The 16254-nt window shown below is 36.7% G+C and overlaps 1 protein-coding gene across 3 annotated transcripts in view; it reads right to left on the reverse strand.

The window, feature by feature from the left end:
* Positions 1 to 3692: 3692 nt before the first annotated feature.
* PKIA (cAMP-dependent protein kinase inhibitor alpha) overlaps positions 3693 to 16254 on the reverse strand; it is a 43968-nt gene continuing 31406 nt past the window's right edge. For 2 of the 3 annotated variants that reach the window (XM_056332602.1, XM_056332601.1), the window contains exons 2-3: positions 11306 to 11483; positions 3693 to 6224 (exon numbers count right to left, since the gene is read on the reverse strand). In XM_056332602.1, coding sequence (XP_056188577.1) covers positions 6145 to 6224; positions 11306 to 11456 — 231 coding nt within the window. In that variant the 5' untranslated portion in view covers positions 11457 to 11483 and the 3' untranslated portion in view covers positions 3693 to 6144. The remainder of the gene's footprint in view (positions 6225 to 11305; positions 11484 to 16254) is intronic. The other variant, XM_056332600.1, reaches the window with a different exon arrangement.

Raw genomic sequence — 16254 nt, forward strand, 5'->3', positions numbered from 1 at the left:
AGGATGTTTCTGAGTAGCTCCTGACCCCAGTGACTCATATACGTCCTGTGGTATTGATAAAGAGAAATATTAAAGCAGTAGATAGGTATTATTACTGTACATGAGTTTTTAACTTTCACAGTAAGCGTTCTTACATGAATAGCCAGCTAAATCACTGAACTGCAAAGAACATGGACAATAGAAATAATTTCATAGGTGAGTTGACTGAACTAGTAGGAAACACAGTGAAATGCCACTGAAAATGGATGACATGGCTAATACATTGGCTAGGTATTTGCCATTTGAAGTCTGAATAACTGAACTCTAAGACAAATGCAAGGTTTTGCTGATGTGCATATTGCAATGCTGAATTTCTTTGCACAATCACACCTGCACTGCTCTTTTTTAATGAAGATGGGACTTACAAATGGAAGCATAGTAGTAAATGAAATAGATCTGTCAGAATGCTACATGGTAAAAAACAGTTTTCTCCTTTACTGCCTTGGAAGCCACTGTTTATGTGTTCATACTTAAAAACTGCTTCTGTGTATGTTTGCAATGTCCATGTTTGATGAACACAATGAGACAATTTAAATGCTAATGCAACAAAAAAGATGCAGAATAGATCGACTCACACATGGGTTATTTGGATCACACTAGTACTGATTGAATGACAGATAGCTTTAATTCCCTCAATAGTGGTTTGCAGAGCTGATCAAGATTTGATCTCCCTACGAGTACTCTCAGATGATATATCACTACTTCCTATAATTTACTGCTGAGTTACTTTTTTTTAAAAAAAATAATTCATCTGTCATCCTTTTTTATGTTAAAAACTGACTAATTTTTAGGATCAAAAGGTGGTGGGTTTTTTTCATGGAAGTAGATCTAAGCATTATCTGATTAATCATTGATACAATAGGTTTCTTATTTAACAAATACAAAACCCTGTTATCACCTGTCTTCGTTAGTTCAAGAAAGTAGCGCGGAGTTTTTGCAAACATTTTTGTTTCAGACATTATGGGAGCACTCAAGAGGATCTGCCTTGGTCAAGCCTGTATCAGGCTATCACCTATTATTACATTACACTCATGGATCAGCACCAAAGAATTTCTTAATAGCAAAGAGGATTGGAAATGTATACTGATGGCTTATTTGCTAAAAGCTTACTTAAGAACTCATAAGCAAGTCATCCCTAGCACTGGTTTCTTTTATGAACACTTGGTTTCAGGGTACTGAAACATGTGTTGCCTGAAAATATCAAGAAACCATTTGTACACACATGTCATGAGTTGACCAGCCTCTCCTGCCCTCCATCTTAAAACATCAGCAGCTCCAAGCCATAATGTAAGAATCAATGTAAAAGGGTAGAATGTGAAGTCCTGCTGCTTTCAGATGATGGGGATGTATGTGTTTAGCTTTACTCTCTGCTTTTAAGATTTGCTTATATTTTGTTAACTCAGTATTATATTTATTAGTTACACACAATAGGAACCGATTCAATACCCTGTTAACCTACTTATCCAGACCTTTCTTTGACTATTACTTTTTCTCTGACAGTTATTGACAGTATGTTACATAAATAAAATAATAGTGGAAATGGACCAAACTTCCATATTGACCACCTCTGTGTCTTCTCTTGCAGGAAAGACTAAGAGCTCAGCCTGAGCCTGTTCCTACCTTGATTTCTATCGTTTCCTCATAGCTGTTAGAGGTTTCTGCTTTTCAGGGTATCCTGTGTTCTAAGCGATCTAAGAAATCTCTCATTCTCATTTATTAAACCCTGGTGATTCCCATTTGTCTCAAGGGTAAGTGCCACAGATCTATGCATGCTTCTGTCCTAGATCACTGTTGAAAACCTGAAGTTGGTTCTGAGGTCAAAATACCGCCTAAGTTGAACTTCTTTTTAACTAAGATCAATACATCCTGACTGTCCATCAAATGAGGAAGCTATTTTCTGCATTGGGCTCTACCTGCCTTAATAGTAAGAAAAGATATCCTCCTTACATTGCTAGCTTACCACCTTAAACTCACACTTCCTTCCTAGCTCTACTGCTTCTCTTGCCCTGAGAACTTTGAAGCAGATCCCCCTTTGTGCATTGATCAAAAAGATGAGGAGAAACAACCTTCCCACTACAAGGTTTTAGTCAGTTAAATATAAAAAAAATCCAATACAGCACTCCATATCCATGTATTTCTAGGGTATGACTTTACAGGAGGGAAGCACAGCACAGAAAATAAACCAGCAGGAAGAGAGACAGAGCAAAACAAAGAAACAAGTCAGAGTAAAAATAACAGTTTAACATAGGGATAACGCTGAGGTAAGGCAAACTTTGTCAGTTGAGGTTACGTTACTGTGCTCAGTCTCAACAGCAGCTCTCAGTCTTTCTTTCTTTGTACAAAATTAATTGATGTTTCTGAAACATAAAATGCAAATATTAAGCACACCTGGAATTCTTCACTGCGTAGCTGAGGAAGGCATTCATACTGTACAAGTTCCAGCTTAACCTCTTTGGTAGTTTTCCTCCTGGGCACCAGACAATTTCATTATCCATTTGCATGAAATCTAACTCCTTAGGACCTGTCTTTCATACCAAGATACACTTTTTCCCACTTTAAAATTGTAGAAAAGACATGGCAAAGGAAACGGCAGGGACAAGTAGCAGGTACAATGACTTTTTTTTTTTTTCATGTTTATATAATAATGGCTGTATGGAAGGCCATGGTGAAGTTTTGGCTTAAAATGATAGTTTGATGAAATAATGGTATATGTGTGCTTACTGTTGTCTTTTAGTAGCTTATTGAAGCACACAGACAACAATTAATGGAAATGAGCAGAAGAAAGAAATGCCAATATATCTGTTCAATTCTAGTTCTAATTCTTTGTGTTTCAAGTGGATGGAGAATCTAAACCCTGCAAGTCCAATGCTTGCGAACACAGTCACAGACTTTATTATGGGCGACAAGAACGTAAGTAAAGGGACTATTTTTTGAAGTGACAGGACTGGCAGGCTGAAGGAAGCACTGAAAGCATACAACTAAAAAGTAAGAGAGACAAAATGCCACCACTACCCCCCTTCCCCGCCCCCCCCCCCCCCCCCCCCCCCCCCCCCCCCGCCCATAAAGCCAAACCTTGAGCTGATAGTCCAGACCTAACTTTATTGAATTTATATAGCTTTTGGAAAGCTCTTTCTAAGATAATCCTGGATTAAACAAACACTTAAATATTTTACCTATCATGACAACAAAATGTAAATAAAATACTGGAACACACGCCAGTGGCAGGCTTACTGAAAAATGTAACTAGCAAATGAAAAATAACCCAGTCAAAGTCCAACTTTGGCATCAGTGTCCCTCTTACATGATGCAATTACACAGACATGAAGGTGTAATTGAACTAGCTTTTTTGTAATTGCTTGGGTAATAACAGTGCTCAAGATACAGTGCTGTGATTTGGCACAGACTAACCACACCTAGCTACAGATGCTACAGAAATATCCCAAATAAAGATAGAAAGCAAAATTCAAGTGATAAAGCAAGCACTCCCACTTCTGGGGGGATGAGGAACATAAACAGCCTTTTACTCTACTATAATTAACAGTACTATTTTTTAATCACAGAGAGATGTGTTTCAATAAACCAGTAGAGGCCTTCATAATTCCTTTAAATCAAAAGAAAAGAGGAGGAGGAATAGAAGAAACGGGTACAAAATAGAGAGGAAAGGCTGAAATGAATTTTATTTCACAACACAGAAGAATTAAGAAGGAAAATATTGAAATAAAGAAAAGCACTGAAGGAAAACAAGGAAAACCAACATATTAATGTACTGTAATTACTTATTCCACCATTGCCTTTTCCCACAACTTTTTACTGATGTTTCATGGATCATCAATATAGTAAGACTACAAAAAGCCTTAGAATCTTATTTCCTTCTGCTGTTTATGCCAGATTGACAGTAACTAGTCCATGACAAATGGGCAATCAGTTCAGCTTGAAGACCTGATGCAAGAGCAAGAGCGGGGCCAGGGGAATAATTAAAAAAAGATCAATAATAATGTGTTAACTTTGAAAGGAACACAAAGTGAAACAAATGAATAAATAATTAGTTTAAGGGTAACAGTATTTTCAAAGCAAACGGACTACTGTTACCAAGAAGATAGGGCATTTGACAGCTAATAAGACAGCGAGGCATTCAGCTTCCAAACAATAAAAGGTGAGGGCTAATATTACACTAATGAGCCACAAGCATACTGCTGGCTTGTTTTTTATTAACACTAATAAATGAGCTCATAATACTGATCAGAAGTGTTTGGGGTTTTTTCTCCACACATCTCACAAAAGAATTTCAGGTGACAAGTACTATGGTACATATGGTAGAAACAAACAGCTGCAGCCACAAAGATGTTTTGTTAACTGATGATTAATATATTCAGGAAGCAATCACACTATTCATTAATAAAAGTTTACAAACATTAAAAAGTGCATAACATTTGAAACCAACAACAACACAAAAATATATATAATATATATACTATATATAAAGTGGCATCACCTCCTGTTAATAAAAGAAAACAAATATTCTGACTTTGTGATTGGTATTTATGTGATTGCCATGGTTTACTAGTCAGTCACTCTCTTTACTCACCTTAGTCACACAGAGATGTGGCTGCCCCGTTTTGCAGTGTTCCGCCTTACATGTGGCCTTGTCTATTGGGGCAAGGAAATCAATCAGCATAGCTACTGCAGAATAGCTTATTAACTTGTAGATATTTTAAGTAATCTCCTGGATGGACAAGCTATCCTGGTATTTTGATGAAGGTTCAGTTTGCACTGTCATTTTGAAATAGTTGAAATAGGAAAAATTCAGTCTTTTGGGTGCTAGATGCCAAGTCTCACTTCCCTTTCCACCTCCTAGCCAAAAGGCTGCTGTAGCAGCTTCTAGCACTTGGATGTACCTGGTGCATCTGTAACAAGCTACTGGCTACGTGCAGTCAACAGCCTGATCAACTGAGGCAAAGGCAAGGAATAGAAAAAATAGGCCCCCTGGCTGGATCCAGTCCATGATCCACTAGTTGGACTATCCTGCAATCTCAAACTCATTCCAGAACACATAACTGGCAATAACTTATGCCAGTTGTTTTCCCGTGTGTAAACAAGGCCCATCTTTAACAATGTGAACCAGGAAAATCTCTAGCACCATGGAATTTGTTTGAATTTTAACCCATATAAGGTTATAAATGTATTCTTAAAACTACCATAACAATAAAATACTTGGACTAACATTTTTAAAAAATATCTTGGAGAAAGATTAAGAAATTGGGAGCAAAATTAGAAAAATGGGGAAGAGTAACATAAAAGATTCAATTTGAGTCTCTGATATGCAACTAACTACAGGCAAGTGGCAAAACTGTACCAAGGACACAAAACACGCTGAAATATTCACATTAACAAATCGTTTTGAAGGCTCATCTAGTAACAAATTAGAGTGTTGCTGAGTCATTTAGGTTTAGGCATAATCAATTTAGCAGTTGACGTTTTAAATCCATCATGTGCACATCACCACATTATGCAAAAAACCAGCCCTTTCAAAACGTGTGGTAGAAAAATTCACAGTAACAGAAATATTCTTCATAAGCAGTTGAGAAGGGGCAGTGTGGAGCATTTAAGTTGTACAATACAAAAAACACTGTAAATAACAGAGCTGTAAAACAGACGCAAAGTTCTAAAAACAGTGCTTTCTTTACAGTTCTTTTAATGGGTGAACACTTTGGCCACAGAATTCTAAACTCTGAGGATCACACAAGCCTTTGCTTAAGATACACAATTAGATCCTCTGACAATTCAAAGGCCATTTGCTACAAGATTTACCTGTTCTACTTTCTAGAAGTGTTCCCATCAAGTAGTCATTACGAAGGGATCCATCTGATGACACTATCCCAAAAAAATCAATACATGTTCAACCATTGCTAATGACAGAGGTAGAGAAAATTCTGTCTTCTGCCACAGCTTGTACCCCCATTTTTAGCATTGTGTTGAGTGAGTTCCAGCAGTGAAGACACATGCACTTTCTTTTCCACCAGCCTGCTCATGGAAACAGATTTGTTCCAGCATGCTCTCGTAGTCTGAAAACATCCAGCAGCTGCTTCAGTCGGTCAAAGTCGGATGTCAGCTTTCTTGCTTTGCTGCCTCCCCTTGGGCCTCCCCAGTTTGCTCACTTGGATTTCGTTGTGCATCTCCTTCTCCTTCTATAACATACAAGAAAACGATGAGTGATGTACCCTAAAACAAAGAGGTTTTACTCCCAGAATCCCAACTGTTCATCTACCAGTCTCAAAAACAAAGTAAAAAGAAATTGAAACTGAAATCTTACATTAAATATGAAAACTTTTACTACTGTTAGCCAGACCTGGCATCTCAAAAGACATCTTCAAAAACAAATTCCTAGATGCAATCTTCACTATCATTTTAAGTATTTAACAAAAGTTAAGATAAAAGTTAATTCTTAAATTTTAATTTAAGAATTTAACAAAAATGGTACAGTATTTTTTACAATTTATTCACTATGACAATATAAGAAAAAAAAGCTCATTACACCAAGCCTGAACAGAGTTTACTATAAAGAGGTGCAACTCCAATAAAAGCAATAGTTTGTTAAAGCTGTGTTTGTTCTGTACATCCATTTTCAGTACCATGCCCTATGGTATTAAGTCCAGCTGTCTCACTGCAAACCACAGAACCATCAGAGGAATAGAAAACATGTTGCAGTGGCACAGTGAGTAAACAACTCATAAAGCCTGTTTAAAGAAGGCCAAGAAGCTCACTGACAATGGTCTGTTAGTACCTATATGCAAAGTATTGTACTTCACCTAACGATTACAGAGCTAACAGGTTCAGACAGCTGGAAGCTAAGGGCAAGGAAGACAGAAGTCCCTGAACACTGACTAATTAGCTATAGGTACATAATAAGCAATAACGTTAGGTAAGGAATAATGTTAAAACATAGAGTTGCTTCTTGTAACTTGCAAGCCTTCTGAGTAACTTGTATTGAACTTGTGGCTTGACACAGTAAAGAAAAGAAAATTCCATGTACTAAGTTGTAAAGGTCTAAGCAGATGGAGTGCCTCTTAACTTTAATCTACAGATGTTAAGAATAAAGGGTTCTCAATACAGATATTTATTGTTCCCCCCATTTCAGATGACACCATACATCTGCAGCTTTATTTCTGTTTATAGAAATAAGCACCATAAACACCTTCTCTTCTCTATCTAGAAGAAATGGCACATTGCTAATGAAAAAAAGTTCTTTGCATTGCAATGAATACTGCAAAAAGCTCAGACGTGATAGCTGTGTTTTGTGCAAGCACTGAGTATTTAGGCAGCAAAATGCCTCCGAGGGTATTGGTAATTACCAAATTCAACCTGATAAAATTTGTACGAAAGGTTGATTAACATACTAAACAGTGAGGTTTGTTCTGTTCATTATGGGTTGAAGAATAAATAAAAATTTGTTTTGCAAGGCACTTTCTCAGAAAACTCTTTATTTCTCAGTTTTATCTCCCACATTATGAAGGATGCTATCAGGATGGATCTACATGCAGTTATTTCCTATTGAACAGAAGCCCCAAGTCATCCAAACGCTTTCCTCAAAGCCTCCTACATTTGTTCTGATGCTGCAAAAATCCACATGAGTAGAATCTGATTTTTTTTATTCCTTTTTTGCCTGCTCTGCACTCCATTTATTCTGACTACTAGAAAGTCTTTAATATCCCCTCATACTACCAGGGCAAGTCAAGTTTTCCTGAAATAATTCTTACCAAACAAACAAACAAACAAAGAGAGAGACAAAAAAAGGACAGAACTGATGAGAAAAACCTTGCAAGGTATTTGCGTTTAAAAGAAAAATCACCCTGGACACGAAGCCCAAACATTTCACTACTTAAATGTTAAATACAGCACACAAAGATTCAGAGAAAGCACACTGAAGTTCTAATACTACTTCTTAAAAGAATTCTCAACTCACTGAAAAAAACTCGCCAGCCTAAACCCATTTAATCTATAACACCCTGTCTTGTTACTACAGACTTTGTCTTTCTGCTGGCAGAGCTTTCCTACCAAAGGCCTTAAAATATGTTTACGGAAATAACTTTTCTTCTAAGCTCTGAGACTCCTAAAATTGCCTACGCACACTCAAGAACTATTCTTCTTTCAAAACATGATGGCTAAAAGCTCTTAAGAGCTGTGATTCTTACATAGCATACAGTTGTGTGAGTTGGTAAGGTAGCAACAGTTACATGTTCTGCTAACATGCATCTTTTATTCTCATTATTCTTCCTGTAACATCACTGACTGTTGTCTATCACTGTTCCCAATACTTACACCTAAAACATTTCTATGAATTAAAATAACTTTTAATCAAAAATTTCTATAATCAGTCTTTCATTCCAGTTCTGTATGACTTCCATGATTCTCCTATCCCCAGGTTTTTGTAGATGGTTGGACTGTTACAACTTTGACAGAGAAGTCTCCTTTCCACTCAGCACTGAATCTGTGGCGTATCTACAGACACCTAGGAAAGCAGCATTTTGTTTTAGAAACTAGACTTGCAGAGGAGACTGGTCCTCGTTCTTCATCATCCTTTTTCCTTACTACTTTATTTAGCTACAATCACCTGAAAGATGATCTGAATATAAAGTTTCTTGGAATTGCATTGGTTACCTTGAGAAGGTTGAGCAGGTGATACACCTGCGGGTTTTTGTACTAAAAATCTTTCTTTTGCTTTCTTGTCTTACAATTTCTGTTGAAGTTTTCTACTTATCTGATGTACACAGTGTTGCTTTTACTAAATTTAGATAAAATGAGTTGCCACAGAGTACTTGGAACCTGTATTTTCAAGTTTGGTGAATATATCCATTCCATAGATATTAGCAAGTTATTAGTTTATTATGGACAAAAAAAACAACCCAAAAACAAAAACTCTGAGCAGTTATTTTTACGGGAGAGTGTTATACAGTAATTATACGTATTATACATAACATTGCAGTAAACTCTTGATTATCTGTCTTTGGCTCATCAACGAGGGGATTAACCAGCACTCACTTCAGGTATCAAATAGTGCATGACAGAAAATATATGGTCTTTGAACAAGGTCTCACTGCCTAGTGCTGTTCCAAGCTGTTCCTGTTCTTTACAGGAAATGTATCTGCAGATTTTCAAAATCAAAATACTAAATATGCTTGGGTAGCTTAATTTACACGTTTTATAAAAAACTTTTTTTTAATCTGCATTATCTCACTGTGTCATTACACCAAGCAGTTGAAAGCAAATGTATTTGTACTTTTGCAAGAAAATGCATATAGCTGTAACGAGGAGGAAAAAAAAATAATTTAAATGTGATGTCATATTTGTATAATTATGTAGTACTTAGCATAAATTATTTGACATGCACCTTGCAAGAAATACCATATAAACTCCAAACATGTGTTCTCCTCTTAATCCCATCAGGTGTGATGCATATATGCATCCCACAAGCACTAGTATATTCTCAACTGGAATTTGGAATGCAAAATATTTTTTAGCCTCTCTTTGGTTTGGAAAGATGTGACAGGATAATACACCAACACTAATAAATGAATGATAACACAATGCGTTTTCCAGTAGTTGTGGTTTGGAGGCTTTTATCTGGCACCTAGGTGTACTAATAATACAAAATTTAAATATATTTTCAGTATATCTAATTCAAACTGCATAATCTCCTGACGAACTATGCAGGCATTTTTATGTATCTACTACCTAAGGTAAGCAACTCTGTACATTTTTCTGCAATGATTAATCTACCAAGCTGCAAAAGAGGTCTTCAAGAAAAACCAAGTAAAACTCCTGAATTATGTATTAAAAACTAGGCTAACGATAATTTAAACTATTCTCATTGCTGCAGAACTAACTGCACATATAAAATGTATACCAACATATATCACAAGCACAAAGTCACATTCTTTTTATAGCTTACAAAAGATAACAGTTCTGGCTTACAGTCACACCACAGCTTAACTTAAAAATAGGGATTGTTTATATCTTCTAAATGGACAAGATCAAAGATAATTTTGATAAGTGTAAATCTGAGACTGAAGAAAATTAAAGCAAGAAGGAAGGCTGGCATTATGCATTTCAAATGCCACCTACTTTATATTTTTGCAACATTTTACATGTATATCCACATTAAAATAGACACATCTACACACATACTAATAAAGCTTTTATTTTTAAATAGAAAAAAAAATTAAGATCCTGCACAGCTAGAACTGCACACATCTAGAAGCTATAGGCCCCAAACTGGCAACTGCAGAAGGAAAGGCTTAGGATGTACATTAGTTTGAAAGCCAAAAAAAGAATCATCCCCTCCAAACAGCACTACAACCACCCAAACATCACACTGCTCCCATCCAATTGTCCAGTGATGAGACTGCCTCTCAGAACTCGTTTCTGAGAAAAATCTGTGGACAATCAGGGCACAAAGTTTGCTCTTTGCTGCATTTGTTTTCTTCTGCTATTATTAAAATAAGCATAAGACCTCTTTCCTAAGATCTGAAAAGGGCTTTCAAATATCTCTAACATCCATTTATTAAATCCCCACCCACATAACATGAAAATAATTACATAGTCATATTACTGTTTTTATTTAACGTACGGCTCTTTATCATACAATGTCCTTCCTTCCTCTCAACTGAAGGTGCACAACTAGCTAAAATTTTAGTAATATTAGAGATGAAGTAAGATTTATGATTGCATTAGTGCTAGTCACCTCAAAAGAAGGACGAAGTATCAGCAGAAAGGGGAAAGAGACAATCTGCCCAGAAAAAAAGATCCAAGTAAAACAAACAACAGTTAATTGCTATTGCTTTGTCCTGTGGCAGCTGAAAACAAAATTCATCTCCACAATAAGCTTTCAAGCAGACACATGGCTTCTCCTACAGGCTTCAAACCAGAGCTTCCATAAGAGGATATTACAAAGAGCTGGATTTTAATAAAAACTTCCTTATTTTCTTCCTTATACTTGATTTTCCATAAAATTTATCCTGATATAGATCCTGCCACTAGGCACTCACTGCAGAATGACTTTTCTTTTTTCAGTAGTATGTATGTTCTACTTGCAAATAACCACCCTTGCCATTTATGAAGTCTGGGCTGCTTATTGCAGGCAGCCCCTGCTGATCAGAAAAAAGTATTATTGTTGTTGAGGGACAAGGGAATAATGTGTGCATATAACCATGTTTTGTGTACTATACTTTTAATTTTAAATAAGTATAATAAAAGACCAAAACATACTCACCTGCTTTGTTTATATCAAGCTCTGATAACTTTAAGGCTAGTTCACTAGAGTTCCCACCCGGAGAGGACACAAGTATGTCATGTAACGCATTTCTTCTACCTGTTCTTCCTGAAGCAATAAAGTCTGCATATGTAGATTCCACATCAGTCATTGCTAACAAATATCCACATAGCAGTACCTGGATGGGGTGGGGGGAGAGAAAAAAACAAAACCAACAACAACACTTAGACCACTAGAAAAACAGATGACATTATAGAACAGGAATATAAATAAAAAGTTCTTGTGGAGTAGATAGCAGTAAGCAGCAAAAGATGCCTCAGTCTCAAAATTTGGAGAAAGTAGAGAAGAAACAGAGTAGAGAGTAAAAAAAGGTATATGGATTTTATGCAATCTGTATTCAACAGTATTTTAAACAACTTCATTTTTCATACTTCATAAAGCACTAGTGAGTACTTCATAAAAGCAATGACCTCAGCAACATAATTTCTTTATAGAGCCATCTCTGCTTTTAATATTAGCTAGGAAGTAGGAGGTAGGTAGGGGGTGGAACAAAGTTCTGCACAAAAACCACAGCATAAGGAGTAAGAAAGTACAAATTGATAATGCTTTGCATGCAGAGCACCGTGCTCATACACAGGCACAGCTATGTTTCTGTTAGTATGATTAGTTTTGGTATTGTATATAGCCCTCTTCAGACTCAACTAATTTATTTTGGTATGGCTGTTGCACCAAAGCAAATGCATTACCATAGTCACTGAAATGAGTGACATGCTAAACACAGCAAGCAGAACGGCTAAACTGTAATGCAGAGTTTAGAAAAGCAGTGCTTGGTAAGCTAGATATAAACTCAGAATTTTTTTTTCATTAGAAAAAAAATATTTCTCATGCTATGATGGAAGAACATGATAAAATACATTAATGTAAGATCTGCCAATGATACAAGGAAACTCCTATTTTGACCTCAGTAAGGGAAAGATCCCTGCTGAAGATCTGCTGTATCTGCTATAGATCTTACCTCATTTGGATTTTGTTTTCTTTTTCTTAATTTATAGAACTGTAAACAGGGCAGGGTGGGGGGCAGGGCACACTTTCTCCTGCTGATCTCACTGCTTTTATTGTAGTTCTATTTGTACTCATCTAAGATTTCCTGCAGAAAGCTAGGCTACCATCCTTCCAGTGTAGCTTCCCTTATGTTTTTACGTTTGGATGTAGTAGGGGAATCTGGGAAGCTTTCTGCTAGGGCAGTACTACAACAAAAAGCAGCACTAGGGAACCACTAAACAAAGCCAGCACCCCCCTGTTGTATGCTGCTTCCATTCTTTCATTTTTCTAAGCAGTATTTCTGTGGGTTTGCACACTGCAAAGAGAGGACGTGGCCATAAGGGTGACATTGCACAGCAGCATCCAGTGAGAAGCTTTAGCTATCATTGCTAAAGTAGCTGAACCTTCACATTTGTATAGTGTACACATCTTTTAATCAGTTCCTACTGCAGTTGCTGGACACCGAGGAAACTGCTGAAGTCATCACAAACACTTAAAAGCAGCAAGAGATTCAGCTTTCTCTCTTTAAATAAAAATAAAACCACCACACCTTTAATAAACACTTTTTATTTTAAAAGTAGATACATACTCGGTTAGACAACAGCTAACCCTTCCCCACCCTCAGTTCTGAATAACTTCAGAAATCCTGTCCATTTTCATTCTAGTCCTCACCTTCCCATCTTCAGTCAGCTATATGAGGGTGTTTGTATAATATATCTGAGAAGCCAAGAAAAGGGTTCTACACCATATTTTATTTAGTCTAAATATAACTATATCAAGTATCATTACAAGAATGACTAACTTAAGGTAAGTTCACTACTATCAAACTGCGGTGTCCATGCCAAATGCTGAATAGATGACAGGATAATTTGACTCCTATGAACAACCACTATGAAACAGGAAACTACTTCAAAAAAACAACAACAAACAAACAACCCACCCCAAAAATACACCCAAAATAAAAAAAACACCCAACCAAAACATAACCCAAAAAACAACCCACAGAACCTAACAAAAAACACCTAGGGAATGGAAAGAGGTCAGAAAGCCTGCCTGACACATGAAATGGTACATTGCCTCTCAATTAACAAATGTTACATAAGAGCACGTGCACTTCTTCCCATGAAATGCCTGCCCTCTTGTTGAAACGCTGCAAGACTACTGAAGCAAATGAGAAGTCAACCATTTGTTCTTTGCCCAAGGTGCAGACATCACAAGGCCAAGTGTATCAACCATGTAGTAATGACGCATAACTTGCAAAGGTAACAATGAGGACAGTTATAAGGTGTGTGTATATATATACACACACACACACACACATATGTTATAAGGTAAGTCTGGAAACTTGTGCTGTTTTCTTATCTGATCTGTTCACAGCAAGATCAGAAGAAAAAAGATTTTAAGTGAAACTTCAATGAGTTAAATTTGTTCATGCCTGTTATTGCAATGGGCCTGTAGAAAAGGAAGTGCAAAACCTGAAAGTCATCAATGTACAGGCTTGGATTTTTTCATTAGTGTAGCACCACTCCAAAGTCATTATAGCTATCACTCCTACAGAGACATTAATTTCATCTTAGCATAGAAAAAACACCACGGAGAAAAAAAATATTCTTTTGCTACTTTGGAAGCTATATATCAGTGCATCAGGAACAGAATAAGCAGAGAAGACTATCACCAAGGTGGAACTGCTACAGGGCTGTAAGACTGGCAAAATGAGCAATGTTGTACTCCATGAGCAATTTCCTGGACTGTACAAACTGCACTCCACAGAATACTCCTCTGTAACATTATATTGTTCTTGAAACATTCCACAAAACACGGACAGCACCAGGGGAAATTCTCAAGCTTATTTAATTTTAGCTATGAAACAACCTATAAAGCCACAGGAATGTGAGTTTGTGTTGAACTTTAAATGTTCATTTTCTATAGGCTCAATATGGCATTACTAACAACTTTTTGATCAAAAAAGAATGTTACCAAACATCCATTTATTAACACTTCCAAGTTTTCCTCTCTGCATCTTCTCCTAAATATCAAACACCATTCTGTTTTGTATTGGCATTATCTTGAGACATTACTACATAAATATGGAACTCCACTGACATCACCCGAGAGCTCCCCTTCCAATGAATGGCTCAGTGCCCAGCAGTCTGTACTTATTCACTGAACCAGTCATTAAGAAATTACCATTCACTCCAAAAAACCTTTTTTCCTTCAGTCTCTGTGGAAGGAGTGGAATTTGCTAATAATTCTGTGAAAGAGAATTTGAATTTCTTAACTAATTGCATCAAAGGATATTCCTGCATTCAAGGCTGTGGTTGCAGTCCCTCTAGTTCTACTAATTTATTTTTCTTCTTTTTAATTGCAAAACCAGTACTCTGCTACATGGTATTAAACTGAAATAAGGCAGCTGCAAACCTTACTGCTTCTGCCAACTTAATCAGCAAACTCAAGAAAGAAGTTCTGTGACCATAAGAACTAATGAAACCTGCTGTTGCAGGATTGGATTCCTTGGTAACTGGTAAGATACTATCCCATCTGAAGTCTCCCCCAGCTGTGCTTTGTCTTTTCCCCCCATGTAGAGTCACTCTGCCTGATAATGGGTTAGAGTTTGCAATACAGCCCTGGGGATTCTCATACGGCACCTTTCCTTTCCTCAGCTTCTAAAGTTTCATGAAACCTCTAGAAATGTGGGTATCTTATATTCCTGTCTCTTCCCCCTCCCAACTCCTTCTTCCCAAAGAAAGTTGTGCTGAAAATTTGTTGAAAGCACGGATGAGGAAGGTTGGTAGGCACAGTTGCTATCTTGGATTTTATCGAGTCTAACAAGATATCTGTATTATTAATGAATATTCTGGATAACATATACTGCTACACCTACAAAAGGCCTACTTCTGTATCTAATGCAACTGAATAAGTTTTACAGGTAAGCATCATAAGGAGTAAATTAGTACCCAGAGAATACAAGAGAAAATAAGGATGACAAGAACAGTATAATGTAATACGTACAAAAAGAATCAGAATTCCTGGAATACTCCTTGGTCTCCACAATCCAATTTCTGTGTTAAATTTTCCATTTCCATGATGTATATAAAAAATCCTATCCCCCAAGTTCCTGAAGGTAACTGTCAAATTTCTCTGTTTTCCTTCTACGTACTTCTGTTTTATTGAAAGAACTCTTCAAAAAACCTAAAAAGTTAGTGATGGCTTCACAAATAAAATCCCAATTAGACAGCGTTCCATAGTCATTCAGTGAAACCAAGCGTTACACAGTGCCATAATTCTTAGGAGTTTGGAAGTGAAAGTACAGAAATTATGTGGCATACCAGCATGAATTAAAAATCAGTGTCTACACATAGTTTAGGGGCTAAAGGTACCTAGGGTTATTGCATTTACCTTATTTAAGGGTCTAGCTACCTAAAAGAAGCCCAAACACATTTAAAGTACTTTCACTAATTGGAATTTATTACAATTTTAAAAGGAAGACAGAATAAGAATGGGCACTTGATGCATGACTGGTCTATGGGATTTGGCATATGTTGCTGGCTAGTACAGGAGAGCTGCCATTTTCTTGGCAGACCTGCAGTGTAAAACTAAGAGGCATGATCCTTCAATGTTTACTCCCCCTTTTTCTCCATATGTGCTTAATGGTGACATTGAACAAGGGATTTTCAAATAAAACTCTCCCAGGCTTTGGCTGCTAAATGTTGTATCACGATCAGCACATTATTTAAATATAATTATCTATATTCAGCTTTCATAAGGGAACAAAAGAGGAAGAAAAAAAAAAAGAGAACTTGCCATTTAATAGCATGTCTATTTTAGAGAAGGTGTATAATTATGCTGTTAAAATAAATTTCAGTTCCAAATCTAGGCTTAGCTTAGAGGGAGGGCTCTTTCCAGTGAGG

Source organism: Falco biarmicus, chromosome 3, assembly GCF_023638135.1.
Source record: "Falco biarmicus isolate bFalBia1 chromosome 3, bFalBia1.pri, whole genome shotgun sequence".
Taxonomy (NCBI): domain Eukaryota; kingdom Metazoa; phylum Chordata; class Aves; order Falconiformes; family Falconidae; genus Falco; species Falco biarmicus.